The 19,772-nt window shown below is 50.2% G+C and overlaps 2 protein-coding genes across 4 annotated transcripts in view; one reads left to right on the plus strand and one right to left on the minus strand.

Annotated features, from left to right (window-relative positions):
- The window catches only part of REEP2 (receptor accessory protein 2), a 44,747-nt gene extending 32,378 nt beyond the window's left edge, over positions 1-12,369 (minus strand). The window contains exons 1-2 of one of the 2 annotated variants that reach the window (XM_078766463.1): positions 12,062-12,369; positions 5,630-5,702 (exon numbers count right to left, since the gene is read on the minus strand). In XM_078766463.1, coding sequence (XP_078622589.1) covers positions 5,630-5,702; positions 12,062-12,093 — 105 coding nt within the window. In that variant the 5' untranslated portion in view covers positions 12,094-12,369. The remainder of the gene's footprint in view (positions 1-5,629; positions 5,703-12,061) is intronic. The other variant, XM_068103816.2, reaches the window with a different exon arrangement.
- Positions 12,370-12,599: 230 nt separating this feature from the next.
- NUDT18 (nudix hydrolase 18) overlaps positions 12,600-19,772 on the plus strand; it is a 29,116-nt gene continuing 21,943 nt past the window's right edge. The window contains exon 1 of one of the 2 annotated variants that reach the window (XM_068103817.2): positions 12,600-13,343. In XM_068103817.2, coding sequence (XP_067959918.2) covers positions 13,128-13,343 — 216 coding nt within the window. In that variant the 5' untranslated portion in view covers positions 12,600-13,127. Of the gene's footprint in view, positions 13,344-17,834; positions 18,065-19,772 lie in introns of those variants that run through there. The other variant, XM_078766462.1, reaches the window with a different exon arrangement.

A 19,772-nucleotide genomic window follows, 5' to 3' on the forward strand; every position in this document is an offset into this window, starting at 1 on the left:
CGTTTGTCGGGGTAAGATGTATGATTGTGGATCTACCTGGAGATTGGAGTGTTAAATAGTGAGGGGTTAAAGGTAACGCCCCTGTGAGTCTCACCTAGTAGTCAAACCTTTGTCCATTATGGCACTGCAAACCACATAAACATTAGTTAGGTCCTTAGCGCAACATTAAATAATTCCTTTCCCTGACAATGACTTCGTAATAAATGGACACCACCAGGCCAAAAACACCGCCACCGTTTACACCTCCAAGGCCTACAAACCTCGCCTGGCACGTGTTACACAAGGACCGCGGGGGTCGGTGAGCGAGAGTGGAGCATGCCGCAGAGGGCGTGGCCGGGGCGAGCCGGCGAGTTGGGAGGCTGTGATTGGCTGAGGAGTGCGCCAATGTGACGTCATCGGCCACCAATATTAGCGACGGTCGGACGCCATTTCGGGCAGTTGGGAGTTGAGGCAGTTCGTGGAACAGTGGCAGTTCGCAGAGAGAGAGTTCGGTAGCACACAGAGCACACGGGAGTTCGCAACAGTTCGTGAGCAGTTCGAGGTTCGTTGGTCGCAGTTCGTTGGCAGTTGGCACTTGGCTGCCAGCACTCCCAAAAGAGAGTCGAGCCAAGTGGAGTTCGCTTGCTTTGTGCAGCTTACGTCGAACCTTTGGTGCACGGACCTTGTGGAGATCGGCCTCGTGTGGAGCCGCTGGCCTGCGTCGGACGCGTGGTGCTTGGAGGAGGCCTTGTGGAACTTGGAGCGAGGGACCTCGTGGTGTGCGATCGGGCCGAAAGGAGCGGTGTTGGGCGGCCGCCACAAAGGCGACGAAAGACAGACAAGATAAGCCGCATCCGCGTACATTTTGAACGACGAGACGTGTTATTTTCGTATTCACCTCCCTCGTATCGTGTTTGATATCTGTTGTGTCTGGGATCCCAATTTAGGCTTATTCGATTTATTAGATTTACCGGCGGGCTTTTTCACTGGCTTTACTTTTCCATAATAAATCCTTGTATTATTTTATATATATATCTGAACGCAGTTTCCTGGGTGTTTGATTGTAATAGATAAGGCGGCGGGGGGGGGGAGCTTCGCCGTGCGCCATTCCGCGCGCTTAACTTTGTGTTGAGCTTGAATCCGCCATTGAGTTTTCGCCTCGGGAGTTAAAGTCTCGCAAATCGGCCATCCGTAACTGTGGTGTTAATCACGGTTACGTGACAATATGTTATATATCGCTTTTCACCAGATCTCTCAATGGTGATCACTTAAATAATTAAATAATTCTTGTATCCAAATCCATATTCGGATCTTCACCAAATTAAATCAATTCTTTCTCGTCATACACCCAACATCTCCACCAAATTTTGGCGACAAATGCTTACTAATACTATACAGGGTGTCTGCATTGAAATGCAGAGGCATTGTCTGCCTCTCCGGCCTTGCTCCCCCAGCTCTCTCTGTGCTCTGTCCCCCCAATATTCCTTCAGGTCGCACAAGATCTGCCTGAAACCCTCTTATGGTTAAACTGCCAAAGTCTAGACTCTCTGCTCACCTTCACTCTTTCATTCCCCTTTTCTCCCGCCTCTGGAACAAACTCCCCCACTCCCTTCAATCCCACTCCTCCCTCCAGGTCTTTAAAACAGCTGTTCACCACCATCTCTTATCTTCCCCCATCGAAAACCTTGATCTTTTCTACCCCCGGTAATCACCCCAGAGTCCTTGCAGTGTTCATATGTTTTATTCCTCTCCCACCTCCCCCCAAGTCCTCCCGATGTCCCTGCTCTCAAATGTTGTGTTTGTGTCCTTCCCCCTCTCTCCCCATCTTGTCTGCCGCTCCCCTTGTTTTTTGTGTTTTGTGTGTCGGTTTGTCTTTTTGTGTGATTAATGTTAGCTCTTTCACGAGCCTCGATCTTGTATACAAAAAAAAATAAAAAAATAAAAAAACAACTTTGAAGACTTATAACCTTTTTATGTATAAATTTGAGAATGTTGAACAGTTACCACATCATATATAAAAGTTGTTGAGCTTAAAGTTTATTTTGTGTTTCAGATTGAATTATGATGACCCCACAAGAAAAGGCGAAATGAGTGCTATGGATGGCCGAATTGAAGTCACCTATCCTGGTGCAACGAGGATGCTGCACAACGTTTGTCAAGGAACCAGAGAGACTTGTACGCATGGATGAAGACATTTGAGGAGACTGGAATAAATATGAATGAATGAATATTTGAGGAGACTGGCAGTGTTCTAAAATAACATGGTGGATGAAAGCCCAGAACAATGGAGGAGGATGTTGCACACATACGTGCTGCCTTCCACAGATGCCTAAGGAAGTAATTCCGTCGTGCTAGTAATGAACTGCACATTCCATGTTCAACTGTGCATAAAATCGTGCGCACACGACTGCAGCTCTAGCGATACAAGCTTCACCTGAGTCATATCGAAATCATATCGATCATATTGAAAGGAGAAATTATGCTACGCATGTCCTCCACAATCTGGACAACAACCCTGACTAAGTACCTGAACAGGGCCATGTTCTCTGAAGAAACAACATTTCACACGTGGCATGTTAATAAACACAATTGCCACATCTGGGGAGCGGAGAACCCACATATAATCCACGAGGTCAAAAGAGACAGTCAAAAGTTAACGTTTGATGCGGTCTTATGCAAAACAGAATTGTCGGCCCATTTTCCTTTGCAGAAAAAAAGTCTGATAGGCCATGTGTACTTAGCCATGCTTCAATTGTTCGTGGCACCGTAAATAGAGGACGGCCAACAGAACTTGATATTCCAGCAGGATGGGGCTCCTCCGCACTGGTCCCATGATGTCCGCTCCTTCAATGATGACTGGATGTAGACCGCTGGCTGGGTAGAGACGGACCCATTTCCTGGCCACATAGATCGCCTGATCTTACTGCGCTCCATTATTTTTTCTGTGGGGTTATGTGAAGTTCAAAGTGTACTACACAAAGGTGCAGGACATTGTTCATATGAAAGAGCACTTGTCGCAGCGGCAGTGGCCTCTGTAACCTCCCAGATGTGAGAAATTGTGTGGATGGAAAATGAGTACCTTTGTGACATAGTCCGTGCTAGGAATGGTGCACATGTTGAATGTGTACTCGAACGTACCTAATGTACCCGAATGATATGTACCCATTACCAAATTAAACTTAAGCATACCGACTCTGAGCAGTGTGCACATTCCTCTGTGAGCATTCAATAAATATTTATAAGGCTTCAAAGGTGTTTCATTTTAATGTGGACACACTGTACATACACCCATATTTCTGGCGTACAAGTCGATACTCTTCTTGTTTTTCCTCAGAAGTCTGGGCCTTGACATGTACCCATGATCGACTCATCTATGGTTGTATAAATTATTCTGTAGCTTGTTTTAAATACTGGACCTCCACACGATAACAAATAGTTGAAAAACTGTTTACATTCCTAATTTACCTGAAAAGTAGTTTTTTAAAGTAGTAGTAGTTGTTTTTTTTAAGCACAAAATAGCTCATTAATATTGATGATCCTGGAAGTACCATATGTAGCGAGGCCCAGTAAGTGTCAGGGAGGCATTAACCAACACCTCTATTGTTTTGACGGACAGTCTTGCTAACTACCATAGGTGATCTCGCGGCGTCGTATAATCCAAATCAACGTGTCTATGAATGGAGGAAAGAAAAATGGGGAAATTATCCAACTCGACAAATAGGCCGAAACATATGGTACCGTAAACATATGGTACCGTAAACATATGGTACCGTACTAGAAAAGAGCCCATCCTCACGGAAAGATCAACTCCCCCACTCGTACTACAAGTCTGAGGAAGTTTGGACCAATACGTCTTGCACCACTGTGTATGATGGATGAACATTTGTTTGCATGGTACCTTGCTTCAGTGAATATACCATCAATTTTACACCAGCACTTGAGGATGCACACCCCTAAACTTCAACTGAACCTCCCCCATGCTTAATTGTTGGCTTCAAGCAACGTTCGCTGTAAGTTTCGGTTTTTGGTCGGCTCGCATACGGTCTTCAATTGGATCCAAAAACAAACTGACTCGTCGGTCCAAAGCACCTTCGACTATTGTTCCATAGTCAATTTTCTGTTCTTGTGAATATTTTAGCCATTTAGTCTTGTTCCCCTTTTTAAAGAGGTTTTCTTCAGTGCAACATATCCTTCAAGTCAAGATTTCAAAAGTGACCTTCGTACTGTTGATGGATGGACAATGACACCTGGTCCTTCCACCAGTTCAAGGAATGCCAACTTTCAATACATTAAGGATGTTACCTTCAGGATGTTGACTCAGCCTGTCATCCTTCCGAGGTCGGCTAATTGAGTACCAGTTCACTGGTAATTCCCTGTTTGTCGTTAAAGGCGGCAAAAAGGGTTGGCGTCAGGAAGGGCATCCGGCCGTAAAACATTGCTTCAAAAAGAGGACCGAAAAACAACAACAACCACGGTTCCAGAAAAAGGCCAACCTCCGCTTTGCAGGGAAAAATGGCCTCTAAAGGTGGTTATTTTTTTTTTATAAGGATGTTACCTTCAAGTATTGCTCATCATTGTTAGCCAAGATTTCTAAATTCCAAGCTTGGTTTATTCTCACCCAAACTAATCTGCATATTGTAAACCTTGTATCTTGAAACTCAAAGTGCGTCGGCCATTTCTATCTCTATCTGAACACACACCGGGGCCCGCAGATCACTCCTCCCGCTTCCCGCTACCTATTCTGGATGGATCTCAATGGCTTTCTCCATGTTGGAATATCTCAAATGACATACATGTGCATTATGCATGTATTAAATGTTAAACACAAGATTACAAGGGGACAAAAGAAAAACAAGCCCATCAGATGACGTCGATCATTTTATCGCTTTTCCCCTACTTATGGAATCTCCCGCGATGAAGCTGAATCTGAGGGACTTTCACTCACTCACCACAGGCAGGTAAGCTTGTTTTCACTCACTTGGTGGTCTTTCTGTCTTCTACCGACTCCTCTCCGGCCTAGCTCCCCCAGCTTTGTCTGTGCTCTGTCCCCCAAATATTCCTACAGGTCACACAAGATCTGCCAGCAACCCTCTTATGGTTAAACTGCCAAAATCAAGACTCTCTGCACACCTTCACTCCTCTTTTCTCCCACCTCTGGAACAAACTCCCCCACTCCCTTCAATCCCACTCCTCCCTTCAGGTCTTTAAAACAGCTGTTCACCACCATCTCTTATCTTCCCCCATCCAAAACCTTGATCTTTTCTACCCCCGTTAATTCACCCTAGATCCACTTTTTTGAAATTCCGACTTCTTTCCAGGAAGTCCTTACAGTGTCCATGTGTTTTATACCTTTCCCACCTCCCCTCCCCCCTTCCCGTGCCTCCTCCCTCCAACAGATCTCCCGATGTCCTTGTTCTCTACTGTTGTACTTGTGCGCTTCCCTCTCTCTCCCCATCTCGTCTCCCACTCCCTTTGTCTTATGTTTTATGTGTCAGTTTGTCTTTTTATGATTAATGTTAGCTCTTACATGAGCCTCGATACGAAAAAAAAAAAAAAATTCATAACATGGAAGCCAACTTTGAGAATTTAGGTACACTATCAAATCTGTTCACACGGACAACCAAAAGCAGACGCACACGAGTGTACTCACATACTCACGAACATTCTTGGTTTTGACGGCTTTGTAAGAGGAATATGCTGGATAAAGAGTCCCAAACACCAGCCTGCAATAACAACGGAAACATTTTAAAACCCACACGTCAACTGTGTGCACAATTAGAGCATCTCCCTTACTAATTATCCCTTCCATTAATTATCCCCCAAATCATTCTGTTCCATCTTTTGTTCAAGCAAGAACCATCAATCTACATCCAACCAGCTCTCCACTCTAGCTGCAAGAGACGAGGATTATAGAATACTCTGTACAGTGGTGTGGGAGGTAGATAGATCAATCAATTATAAAGTCAAAGCTTGTAGAATTGTTATTAAAGTAACTGGCATCCCTGCATTATCGGTCGGTGGTATGCGATTTGAATAGGTACAGTTCGCTAAATGAAATTAGACATTTATGCGTTATAACATGTCCTTCCCAAATAGGAAGAATAGATAGTCATGATCAACTTGAGGGATCTACATATTATGTACACAAAACAGAATAAGTTTGTTCTTTTGTTTTTTTTAAACCCTGGTTGATCCCTGGTGTTGGGCTAGCGGCTAGGGTGCCAGCTTAGGATCCTAGGATCCTGGGTTCGAATCTCGGTCGATCGCCGAATTAATGCCAGGGGGGTTGACTCAGCCTGTCATCCTTCCGAGGTCGGCTAATTGAGTACCAGTTCACTGGTAATTCCCTGTTTGTCGTTGAAGGCGGAAAAAAGGGTTGGCGTCAGGAAGGGCATCCGGCCGTAAAACATTGCTTCAAAAAGGGGACCAAAAAAACAACAACTACCACGGTCCCCGAAAAGGCCAACCCCCGCTTTGCGGGGAAAAATGGCCTCTAAACGGTGGTTTTTTTGTTTTTTTTAAACCCTCCCCTTTTCTTTCATCAACCAAATCTTTGCTGCCAGATTTCTCTTATCCCTTTTCCAATTTACCATAACTTCCCAATACTGTACATATTGTTACGTTTGTGGGGGTAGGTGAAGAAATACCTCAGGAAAGTTAGGAATGTATAGCTTAGAATGGACCATAAGCTGCGAAGAGGCAGAATCCCTGTATTAAGTAGGTCGACTGTGCAGGTAAGACCATTTGCATGTCGCCGTAAGGGGCGTGGCTTTTGTGTCAACTAGTTCTAGGGCGTAAGATTAATAAACCCCAGTGTGTAATTGGCCCCCTGTGATTTTTCCCTTTGTTTTTTATAAAACTCAGCTGACCAGGCAATGGGCTCCATTAGCCACCATGCTGCCAGGACCCGATCGGCAAAGGAACCCTGACACCCAGCTGAACATCCCCAAAGGATGGATAGGCTATGCCTTGGAGGACCGGAATTGACAGGCCACACCTGAGCTTCGTCAATGGGTGTCAAGGATGGCCGTGAGGCCACGCCCCGAAGGACGATTGGTTGAGCGGATTCGACGGCGCTGGGCGATTGGTCAATAGGATGACGTCATCGGGACGCTCCGAGAAAAAGCAAGAGGAGACAACATTTTCTCTCGCTTCTGGTCCTGGCGTTCGTTGGAGGCAGTCGCATTTTCTCTTTTATGCTGGCTTTAGAAGAGAATGGCTGTGTTTGCCTTTTGCTCTTGTCCTGGTCCTGACTTCGCATGAGGGACGGTCGCTTCGCTCGCTCTTTCTCTTGGTCGTGCTAGAGAACGGCTGCACTTCGTGCCGTGTCCGCTGGTGGAGTGAGTTTGGAGCTTTGGTGGAACGTGGAAAGATCGTGCAGACCGAGGGAGGTGCTCTTGCCTGCTTGCCTCGCTGCGGGTATGCTACGAAGCCATGAAGACCAGTGGAAATTTGGTCCAATGGACGAACGGGCCCACAAGTGATAATAAAATGCTGTACCAACTGAAAGCAATCTTCCCAGCAAAGCGGATGTGTAGGCAGGTGATAAATTATGAGGGAGATTCCTTTTGCTAAGCATGAAGTGAGGAAGCAGCATGTACCATTTAAAAAAGGCTTTGGCATGTAAGACTCGGCCGGGGTTTGAACAGCCGAACACCCAATCTCAGAGACTCAGAATCTCAGATCATCCACACTCTAACCACTGAGTTTGGTTTGAAAAGGTTTTTTTTTTTTTTTTTTCTCCCAGTAACTCAAAGAACGTTTCCAGTAACCCATCGCAATACAGGAACCAGATCATTGTCCTTTAATAATAATCGATTTCTTAACAAAAAGTTAAAATCAGTCAGTCTTGGTCCAAATAAATTGCAAGGATCTGTCGCTTTGAATGAATGAATGAATGAATGAATGATCGTTTTAAGGCCATTTTCCCCGCTAGAGTGGGGGTTAGCCAGAAAAGCTGTCGCTTTGACCCCATATAATTTTTTTTTCCCTGACACCATTGCAGGATTAAACTAGAACAGCACTCAGTAGAGAGCATACCTCCACCTGGTGAACAGTTTACGCTTTGTATCTCAGAGTAGACCAGAAAATCACAATACAGAATCACATTTAATCAAAATCAATCACACGAATCACCCACCAGAGGTCCAGTCTTTCATACCCTGAACTACCCCTCGTTTTTGGCCATATCACAAAATGGTTAAGAATCACTTAAAATATTCTACTAGCCGGATCCGGATCTGGATGTTCACCAAAATTGAATCGATTCTTCCTTGTCACACACACAAGCTGTCCAACAAGTTTCGTCCAAATCCATCCATAACTTTTTGAGATATCCTGCTATATAATAGTTTTGGCCCTATCTCCCAATGGTGAAGAATCATTTTAAAAATTCCACTGGCTGGATCCGGATCTGGATCTTCACCAAAATTGAATCGATTCTTCCTTGTCACACACACAAGCTGTCCAACAAGTTTCGTCCAAATCCATCCATAACTTTTTGAGATATCCTGCTATATAATAGTTTTGGCCCGATGTCCCAATGGTGAAGAATCATTTAAAAAATTCCACTGGCTGGATCCGGATCTGGATCTTCACCAAAATTGAATCGATTCTTCCTTGTCTCACACACACAACCTGTCAAACCAGTATTGTCCAAATCCATCGAAAACTTTTTGAGATATCATGCTATATATAGTTTTTGGCCCTATCTCCCAATGGTGAAGAATCACTTTAAAAATTAAATAATTCTCATATCCGAATCCATATTCAGATCTTCACCAAAATCGAATCGAATCGTCCTTGTCAGACACCCAACTGTTCCATCAAGTTTCGCCCAAATCCGTCCACAACTTTTTGAGATATCCTGCTATGTATAGTTTTTGGCCCTATCTCCCAATGGGGAAGAATCACTTTAAAAAATTATAGTAGCCGGATCCGGATCTTCACAAAATCTCATCATTTCTACCTTTTGACATACGCCACATCTCTGCCAAATTTCGTCCGAATTCCTCCACAACTTTTTGAGATATCTTGTTCACAAACGGACAAACAGACAGACAGGGGTGAAAACATAACGTCCATCCACCTTTGGTGGCAGAGGTAACCATTGATGAAGCGAGATAAAAATCACTAATTGATCATCCACAGTTGCTCTTTTGATAGAGAAATCCTTTCGTACTGAAAACCATTTCGAATTTGGGTAGTCTTTAAAAAAATCAGAACGCACCCCAAAAACTTACCATTGAGCACCTCGGCAATAGATCGCACATCATGGGGTCAGGTGGAGATATCACCTGGCCGCCTGTCAGGCATGAAGTTCGACTGAAAGTGGCAGGAAATTCTAATTTGTTCAGGGTACTGGTGATACCTCACCTACTCTTTACGAGTGACGCCGTGGGATATTTAACGTCGACCTGTTAATGCCAGCAGAAGGATCAGCCAGCTTAATATCCAACAAAGGGACGGTCTGTGAAACACCAATACTGCAGTTTATAGTCGATAGGAATCAAACTCCAGACAAGACGGCTCAAAGGTAAGTGCGCTACCTCAGCACAGTCCAGCCAGGTAGTTACTATCAAGTTTTTACCTTGTTAAATGTTTTTAATACAGATACGATCCCATCCTTGTAACGTATTGCAAATCGAGCATTATTGCTAAATAAATGGATATGTAGAGCCTGGACGACCAATGTTTTCCTGAAATTAAAGCCAAAGAATCCAACGGAACAGCCGAAGGTTGGTTTGCGTTAGACAGTCCCATACGGTCGAAACATTATAAGCAATACAGTATATGAGCAGACAAAGCCTATTTAATTACTGTCATCCTACAAACTTTCATATCCCTCATCCATGACTGGAGATACAAGGGCCGAACATGAAATTTTCACTGGAATTAGGACACAGCGAAAACCCCTTGGGGCAGAGATTTTAAAAGCATCGAGACATGGAGATGCCTCGGACATATGGCAGGTCAGTAAATATTAATGCCAGGCAGCTGAACGTGTCCATAATGTGGTCAGAGTAACCTGACCACTCCCAGACTCGAACAAGCCTTACGGGTGTTGCTCGGTCTATTCTTGTGATGGTTCATATGTTGGCTGCATCCCTGTAGGAGACCTGATTGGACAATATGATTGTAAAAACACATCCCTTAGAATGCAGTCAGTGTAAAGGTCATTTTATTGGTTTTTGTTTAAAACTGCGATCGAAGGGTCATTGAAGAGCGTTTACCTGCCACATGCAAGACAAGGCCATGAACAGACGTCAGACATCAGTGACATCTCGTCACATGCAAGACAAGGACATGAACAGACATCAGTGACATCCCGTCACATGCAAGACAAGGACATGAACAGACGTCAGTGACATCCCGTCACATGCAAGACAAGGACATAAACAGACGTCAGACATCAGTGACATCTCGTCACATGCAAGACAAGGACATGAACAGACATCAGTGACATCCCGTCACATGCAAGACAAGGACATGAACAGACGTCAGTGACATCCCGTCACATGCAAGACAAGGACATAAACAGACGTCAGACATCAGTGACATCTCGTCACATGCAAGACAAGGACATGAACAGACATCAGTGACATCCCGTCACATGCAAGACAAGGACATGAACAGACATCAGTGGCATCCCATCACATGCAAGACAGGGACATTAGGAGACATCAGTGGCATCCCGTCACATGCAAGACAAGGACATGAACAGACATCAGTGACATCCCGTCACATGCAAGACAAGGACATGAACAGACATCAGTGGCATCCCGTCACATGCAAGACAAGGACATGAACAGACATCAGTGGCATCCCGTCACATGCAAGACAAGGACATGAACAGACCTCAGTGGCATCCCGTCACATGCAAGACAAGGACATGAACAGACCTCAGTGGCATCCCGTCACATGCAAGACAAGGACATCAGGAGACATCAGTGGCATCCTGTTACATGCAAGACAAGGACATGAACAGACATCAGTGGCATCCCATCACATGCAAGACAAGGGCATGAACAGACATCAGTGGCATCCCATCACATGCAAGACAAGGACAAGGACAAGGACATGAACAGACATCAGTGGCATCCCGTCACATGCAAGACAAGGGCATGAACAGACATCAGTGGCATCCCACCACATGCAAGACAGGGACATTAGGAGACATCAGTGGCATCCTGTTACATGCAAGACAAGGACAAGGGCAAGGACAAGGGCATGAACAGACATCAATGGCATCCCATCACATGCAAGACAAGGACATTTCACAGGAATCACAAGTACACTAGCAGACAATGTACAAAAAGTACAGTACATGGGATATGAACTTGACTTTCCCACATCTTGAGCCAGAGGTTCAGATAAGGACATTGACAAACCCTTTATCAGAGTTCTCTTCGTCAGTATTTGCAAATATTCTGAAAAGAGGGCAACGACGAATGAAGTGACTTTTAAGGAAAGGTAGGATTAGTTGTTAAAAAAGAAAATAGAAACATCAACATGGGTCATGTTTGGGATATGTGGAGGTGTGGAGGTGTGGTGGTGCCAGGTATGTCCTGGCAGATTGGGGTGGAGGAGGGGCGTTGAAGAAGCGTCGGAGGAGGTAAGTGGGGGATGTAGGGGCAGAGTTGGTACAGGTCTGGGGAGGAAAATTAGAAAACAAATGGGGAGAGGGTGGGAGGAGGGGAAACATGGATGTGGGAGTGAGTGGGGAATGGGAGAAGGACTCTCAACCTCCATTCGGTTAGTTAGGCCTAGGGTAAGACATCCAACAAGTAAAACTAAACGAGTAGTTTTAACATCCAGATCACGTACATCCCATAGAAACGGACACGGCTCAAGACAAGCAAACAGGTAACCCAGGCACGACCAATCATCAACCAGAAATGAATGGTGAATGCAATATAAACCGTCGTTATGACGCCGATCATTATTCATTAACCACCGAGAGCCGCGCCATGAGGAGACGGTGCCATAATCAAAACAGGTAAACCGGTTTTAACTTGCGGATAATATTCCCACGATATAACGGCCGCACGTCACAAGCCTCCGCCATTTCTACGGTACGTACACCATGAGCCGAGATATCATCCATGACACCATGTCGTGTGAAGGCCGCTCCCTCCCTCGGCTCGCTAGGCCCGATAACACCTGCACGCACTCCTGCAGCACCACTGCACCGGCGAGACGTCGCTGACTCGCTTTACCAGCACCACGCACGTGTCCCGCCTCTTTGGGCGTGGCGTGTCAGAGCGCAGTGGGCGTGGCCCGTTTAAAGAGACACGATATGCGTTTGATTAGACGCAATGGTTCGAGCGTCCGCTGCATCTGTGACGTCGGTACTTCGAACCTCGGCCGAGTCAGGCCACACCAATGACTAAAAATTGTAAAAAAAACAGGATGGAGCACGGACAAACAACGATGCGAAGGCAATGGCAAACCACCCAGTATAGGCTATAACCCATCCTGTGCTTTGTAAAGAGTCTGGTAAATCAAATTAAATGTGTTTGCTAAATTATCGTATGCCGCTTTTAAACAACAACAACCACAACAACAAACGTCATCATCATGTGACGTATAACGTACAAAACGCACCAACTTTCAAATCTGCGCATGCGCAGTGCGAGAGCGCGCTTCCCGGAAGTTTGTTTTTCTCCAACTAAATCCCTCCTTTCCCTTCGATAAATACATGTTATCTTCTCTTTGTGAAAACGTTTACGATTGTTTTTATTATCCAAATGGATTTATTTTTGCTTTAATCAGTGGACTCTGTTCAATCAGTTCAGTCACGTAAGCCCGGGCTCTTTGATTGCAGCGTCATCGGCACTGTAAACATTGGGTGGTTTGCCATTGCTTATCCCAGTGATAATCAAGGCCGGAATTTGATCACATGACCCACCAGAACACAACGGCCTCACTCTGTCGAAGACCCCGTGCGATCTTTAACATCCACCATCGAATGCAAGCACACGGAACAGCCGGCTTAACGTCGCACAAGCTCGGCACGGCCGCGCCTTGTCTTTTCGCTCTGGTAACTCCATTAGTTGCAGACAAAGACCGCGATCATTGCGTCATCAGCGGTGAGCTGTGATGTCATCCACATCAAGGAAGAGGTACCGAGCAAGGAAGAGACCGAGATGGAGCGACAGTGTGAGGAAGAGGTACAACGAACGAACGAAGCCGAGGTGCTGGAGATGGCGCTCACCGCGGTGCTGAGCGGGAACGGGCTGGTCGTGCACGATTGGACCGTCCATACAACTAAAAGTAAAAGCCAAGAACGCATCCAACCCTTCCTGCCAATCCTCCGTAAAACAGTTTGCTACATCGTTGCTGCTCTTATATTTAACGAAAAGGTGAGACCATGTGCTCCTCGGTCGAGGCGGTGTATAAAAATCTGCGTGGTGTATATGAATCTGGGCGGTGTACAACAGCGTTACGCGCGTTACAGCGTTACGCGCGAAAGCGCGGCGTTACGCGCGCTGCTTGTGAGCAAGGAGGAAGCGGACAAGCGGTAACATATAAACGTCTTTATTGTAAGACTACACTGTAACACTCAAAATGCTCCGGGCTGGTCGCCCGGTGTATATCATGAGGCCACGCCTACCCCTCGGGCGTGGCCACCGCCCACTTGGTGCGTGGAATGATGTCACCACGCCAGTGGGCTTTTGTGTCCGCCACACGCGCCCCCCCAGAATTCCCGCGCACCTGGAGGGCCAGTTTGCGGGGCAGACGAATGACCCGGCCGAAGCGCCCCCTGGCGATCGGCGGCGTCCGGGGTGCAGGGATGCCAGGTGGGATGCCCCTGGCTGCCCCTGGGATGGGTGCAGGACCGGGGGGCGGCGTGGCGGCGGGGCTGGGCGGTGCCGGGGGTCCGCCCGCAGGAGGGCGGCCCCGACGTGGGGGTCGGGCCACTGGCGGTGGATGGTCCACATCGAGGTGGGCCGGCTTGAGGCGGTCTACCGAAACGCGGTCAGGAGTACCGCCGATGTCCAGGGTGAAGTGCTTCGCCCCGGTCTCCAGCACGCGGAAAGGCCCGTCGTACGGGGGCCGCAGTGGTGTCCGATGGGCATCGTGGCGGACGAAGACGTACTCCGCCGTGCGAAGCTCCGGGGCGACGTGCGTCGGTGGGTGCCCGTGGCATGCCGTTGGCACCGGGCCGAACCTCTGGGCGGTCTCTTGCAGAGCGGAGCGCTGCTGTGCCGCGGACCATGGTGCTGTGGAGTCGGGGAGGAACTCGCCCGGCACCCGCAGCGGTTGCCCGAAGACCAACTCCGCCGCGGATGCGCGCAGGTCCTCCTTGGGCGCCGTCCGGAGGCCCAGCAGGACCCAGGGGAGCCTGTCGACCCAGCCGCCGTCGCGGAGGGTGGCCCGGAGCGCGGCCTTCAATGAGCGGTGAAATCGCTCACACAGGCCGTTAGCCTGGGGGTGGTAGGCCGTGGTTCGGTGCAGCCGGACCCCGAGCCCCTGCGCAACCGCCCCCCAGAGCTCCGAGGTGAAATGGGGGCCGCGGTCGGATGAGATGTCTGAGGGGGCGCCGAACCGGGCGACCCAGGTGGCGATGAAAGCCTGCGCGACATCGGCCGCCGTTGTCGACGCCAAGGGCACGGCCTCCGGCCACCGGGTGGTGCGGTCCACCATGGTGAGGACGTAGGTGAAACCCCGCGAGGGGGGCAGAGGTCCCACCAGGTCCACGTGGACGTGGTCAAACCGGCGTTCCAGCACCGTGAACGGGGCCAACGGGGCCTGGGTGTGCCGGTGCACCTTGGCGTGCTGGCACGCGAGGCACGTCCTGGCCCAGCCGCAGACGGCCTTCCGGAGGCCATGCCAGACGAACTTGTCGGCGATCAGCCTTTGGGAGGCCCTCGCGCCCGGGTGGGACAGGCCGTGGATGGCGTCAAACACCTGGCGCTGCCAGCCCGCGGGCACGATGGGGCGAGGACGCCCGAGAGAGACGTCGCACAAGAGGGCCACGCCCGCGCCGTCGAACGGCACCTCGGTGACGCGGAGGCCCGTGACAGCGGTCCGCAAGGCCTGGACGTCGGGGTCAGCGGCCTGGTCCGCTGCCATCCGGGCATAGTCGATGCCGAGGTGGACTGCGTGGGCGACGGCCCGGGAAAGGCAATCCACCACCGGGTTGTCCTTCCCCGCGACGTGCTGGATGTCCGTCGTGTACTCGGACACGGCCGAGAGGTGACGCTGCTGCCGGGCCGACCATGGCTCGGTGACCTTGCCCATCGCGAAGATCAGCGGCTTGTGGTCGACGAAGGCAGTGAACGCCCGGCCCTCGAGCAGATGGCGGAAGTGCCTGACCGCCAAGTGAAGTCCGAGCAACTCGCGGTCGAAGGTACTGTAACGGCGTTCGTGCGGGCGAAGCTGCCGGCTAAAGAACGCCAGCGGTTGCCAAGCTCCACGCACCCATTGCTCGTGCACCGCGTAGTCCGAGGCATCGGTGGTGAGGGCGATCGGTGCATCGGGCGCCGGGTGCGCGAGCATGGTGGCGTTAGCCAAGGCGAGCTTCGCGCCCGTGAACGCCGTGTCCATCTGCTCGGTCCAGGTAACGTCGCCTTTGCCCGGCTTTCCTCGGAGAGCTTCGTGCAGGGGGCGCAGGAGCTGGGCGATACGGGGCAGGAACCGATGGTAAAAGTTCACCATGCCCAGGAACTCCTGCAGCCCTCTGGTCGTGCGGGGGCGCGGAAACCCCTTCACCGCCTCCACCTTGGCCGGCAGGGGGACGGCTCCGTGCCTGGTGACACGGTGCCCCAGAAAATCGATTGTGGCGGCGCCGAACCGGCACTTTGCGGGGTTCACAATCAGGCCATGCTGGCCCAGGCGTTCGAAGAGCGTGCGGAGGTGGTGTAGGTGCTCTTCGCGGGACGCGCTGGCGACGAGGATATCGTCCAGGTAGACGTAGACAAAATCCAAGTCGCGCAGGACGCTGTCCTTCAGTCGCTGGAACGCCTGAGCCGCATTCTTCAGACCGAAGGGCATGCGCAGGAACTCGAAGAGTCCGAATGGCGTGATGACCGCCGTCTTCGGGACGTCCTCCGGCCTGACGGGGACCTGATGGTAGCCGCGTATGAGGTCCACCTTCGAGAAGAAGGACCTGCCCGCCAAACGGGCGGAAAAGTCCTGAATGTGGGGGACGGGGTAGCGGTCGGGAGTCGTGGCGTCATTGAGACGGCGATAGTCCCCGCACGGTCGCCATCCCCCGCCGGGCTTCGGCACGATGTGCAGCGGCGACGCCCAAGCGCTCTCTGAGCGCCGAACGATGCCGAGTCGCTCCAGGGTAGCGAACGCCGCTTTTGCCACCGCCAGCTTCGTCGGCTCGAGGCGGCGTGCCCGGGCGTAGACCGGTGGCCCGACGGTGGGGATGTGATGGGCCACCCCGTGCTTGACGGCCCCCGCCGAGAAGGTGGGCCGCGTGAGGGCCGGGAAGCCGGCGAGGAGGCGGGTGAATGCGTCCGCTGCCGGAAGCGTACAGACCAACGTGGCCGGAACCGAATCGTTCGGCAAGCCGCTTGGCAAGCCGCTCGTTGAGCTGGGCAACGCACAAGCGAGCGAGCTGAACGTCTCGGCCTGGACAAGCCGTCTGCGCTTGACGTCGACCAGGAGCCCATTAGCGCACAGGAAGTCCGCGCCAAGCAGTGCCATGGGCACGTCGGCGGTGACGAACGTCCATCGGAAAACCTGCCCTCCAAACCGCAGAGAGAGGCAGCGTTTTCCGTACGTACGGATGGGCGTCCCGTTCGCGGCAAGCAGCGCGGGGCCCCCACCCGCGGCGTGCTTGTCTGACGTGCCGGCGGGAATGACACTCACCTGCGCTCCCGTGTCGGCGTGTCGGCGCACAGGTAACGGCGCCCGGAGAAGGTGTCCGTTATGAACAGCAGGCTGCTCGAACGGCCGGCGCTCATCGCCACTATTGAGCGCCGGCCCGGGCGTTTCCCGACCCGTTGAAGGAGCACGGCGGATGACACCGCCGAGCTTCGTGGCCGAACTTGGCGTGGAACCAGCACCAGGTGGTGGAGCTGGAGGAGCGCGGCTGGCTCCGCCAGGCCGGTGGAGTTGGCGGGTTTCCCCGCGGTGGCGGTTTTCGCCGCGGCGGTGGGCGGGGCGTGGCGGCGTTCACGAGGTGCGTATCAGCATGCTGCTGAACATCAGCGCGCTGTAGAAGCTGATGCTGTGGAACGTGCTGCTGAACATCAGCGCGCTGTAGAAGCTGATGCTGTGGAACATGCTGCTGAACATCAGCGTCGAGGGCCGTGACGGCCACGCCGACGCTCGCCCGCGTGTCCGAAGCGGCGAAGTACCTGTCCGCCTTGGCGGCCAATGCTCGGGGTTCCGTTAGCTCGGTCCCGGCCAACGCGAGGCGAACCTGCGCTGGAAGTTGGCGCCGGAAAAGCGCCCGGAATAGCGAACCGGGGGCTTCGTCGCCCAACAGTGACAGCATATGGTCCATTCAGACCGACGGGCGCGTCTCACCGAGCTCGGGGAGATCCAGGAGGCGGTCGGCCCGTGCGTCGTCCGTGAGGCCGAACGTGGCTAGGAGTAGCCGCTTGAGTGCCTTGTACTTGTGGCCGTCCGGTGGGTGGCGAAGGACGGACACAACTCAAGCGGCCGTGCCGGGCCCGAGGGAGGCGACGACATGGCAGTAGCGCAGGTCGTCGTTGGTGAGGCACCGAAGCTGAAATTGGGCTTCGGCTTGAACGAACCAGACTTCGGCCTGGGCCTCCCAAAATTCGGGAAGTTTAATCGCCATTGCCTTGTCGTTGGCCATTGCAATGGCGTCGTGTTCAGAAGGATCGCTACGGCAGATCCAACGTCGAGGGTCACCAGTAAAGCGCGGCGTTACGCGCGCTGCTTGTGAGCAAGGAGGAAGCGGACAAGCGGTAACATATAAACGTCTTTATTGTAAGACTACACTGTAACACTCAAAATGCTCCGGGCTGGTCGCCCGGTGTATATCATGAGGCCACGCCTACCCCTCGGGCGTGGCCACCGCCCACTTGGTGCGTGGAATGATGTCACCACGCCAGTGGGCTTTTGTGTCCGCCACACTCTTATATTTAACGAAAAGGTGAGACCATGTGCTCCTCGGTCGAGGCGGTGTATAAAAATCTGGGTGGTGTATATGAATCTGGGCGGTGTATAACTATCTGGGTGGTGTATAAGAGTCTGGGCGGTGTATAACAATCTGGGTGGTGTATATGAATTTGGGCGGTGTATAACAATCTGGGTGGTGTATATGAATCTGGGCGGTGTATGTTTCGCCAGCCGTAAATCATGTGTTAGAAAGGTAGCTCGGCATGTTTTACTGGATCTAACTGGATATTGACACAATAATCAGGTACTTGGACGTACGTCCTGGAAGGTCGACACTACCGATTCACCGACTCTAAGGGGTTGTGGTCATGGCCCAGTGTGTCCAGTGCATTGCCAAAGTAATTCTTGGGTAAACTGCCAGGGGCATAGAAAAGGCCCCTTTATATAAGGGTATGTGCCATGTGGCAAAGGATAGAAAAGAAGGGACATTCCGTAGCTTACAGAAAATGTCAAATAACAGAAAATAGGGGACATTCAAAAAATCTTGTGTGCATGCTGAACTACCCATGCGTTCTAAGGAGGAACCAAGTAATGCTCTAAAAAAGTTCATATAAAGGAGCGCCAATTTGATTCATACAGCTGCATGAAGTTAATGTATTTTAGTTGCCAGATGTAGGGCGTCCCTTTATATGAACTTTTCTAGAGCATTACTTGGTTCCTCCTATAGTGTGTATATATGTACAAAGTGTGTATATATGTATATTTATTATATATATACTAGCGTGACTCGGGGCGCTCCGTGCGCCTCACCACACGTCGTTTCAGAGGGATTTTTTTTTTTTTTTTTTTTTTTTTTTTTTTTTTTTTTTTTGTATACAATATCGAGGCTAGGCATCTTTGACCATTTCAGTGTCTTTGGGTCTTTTGTGTCTTCATGGTGTTTTGGGTCTTTTGTGGCTTCATGGTGCTTTGGGTCTTCAGGGCCATTTGGGTCTTCAGGGTCTTTTGTTTCCTCTGGGTCTTTAAGAGTCTTTGGGGTATTTTGGTTCTTTGGGGGTATTTAAGGTTATTTTGGGTCTAAATGGTCTTTAAGGGTCTTTGGGATATTTTGGGTATTTTGGTTCTTTTGAGTCTTTTGGGTCTTTTGGATTTTTGGGGTCTTCGGGGTGATTTGGGTCTTTGAGGTTATTTGTGTCTTTGGGTCTTTGGTGTCTTTTGGGTTTTCAGAGTTTTTGGTTCCTTTGGGTCTTTTGGGTCTTTGAGGTATTTTGGGTATGTTGGGTCTTCTAGGTCTTCGGCACCATTTGGGTCTTCAGGGTCTTTTGGATCCTCTGGGCCTTTAAGGGTATTTTGGGTCTTTGGGGTGTTTTGGGTCTTTGGAGTGTTTTGGGTCTTTGGGGTGTTTTGAGTCTTTGGGGTGTTTTGGGTCTTTGGGGTGTTTTGGGTGTTTTGTGTCTTTGGGGTGTTTTGTGTCTTTGGGGTGTTTTGTGTCTTTGGGGTGTTTTGTGTCTTTGGGGTGTTTTGTGTCTTTGGGGTGTTTTGTGTCTTTGGGGTGTTTTGTGTCTTTGGGGTGTTTTGTGTCTTTGGGGTGTTTTGTGTCTTTGGAGTGTTTTGGGTCTTTGGAGTGTTTTGGGTCTTTGGAGTGTTTTGGGTCTTTGGAGTGTTTTGGGTCTTTGGAGTGTTTTGGGTCTTTGGAGTGTTTTGGGTCTTTGGAGTGTTTTGAGTCTTTGGAGTGTTTTGAG

The sequence above is a fragment of the Myxine glutinosa genome, chromosome 12 (assembly GCF_964187855.1).
Source record: "Myxine glutinosa chromosome 12, kmMyxGlut1.1, whole genome shotgun sequence".
Classification (NCBI taxonomy): Eukaryota; Metazoa; Chordata; class Myxini; order Myxiniformes; family Myxinidae; genus Myxine; species Myxine glutinosa.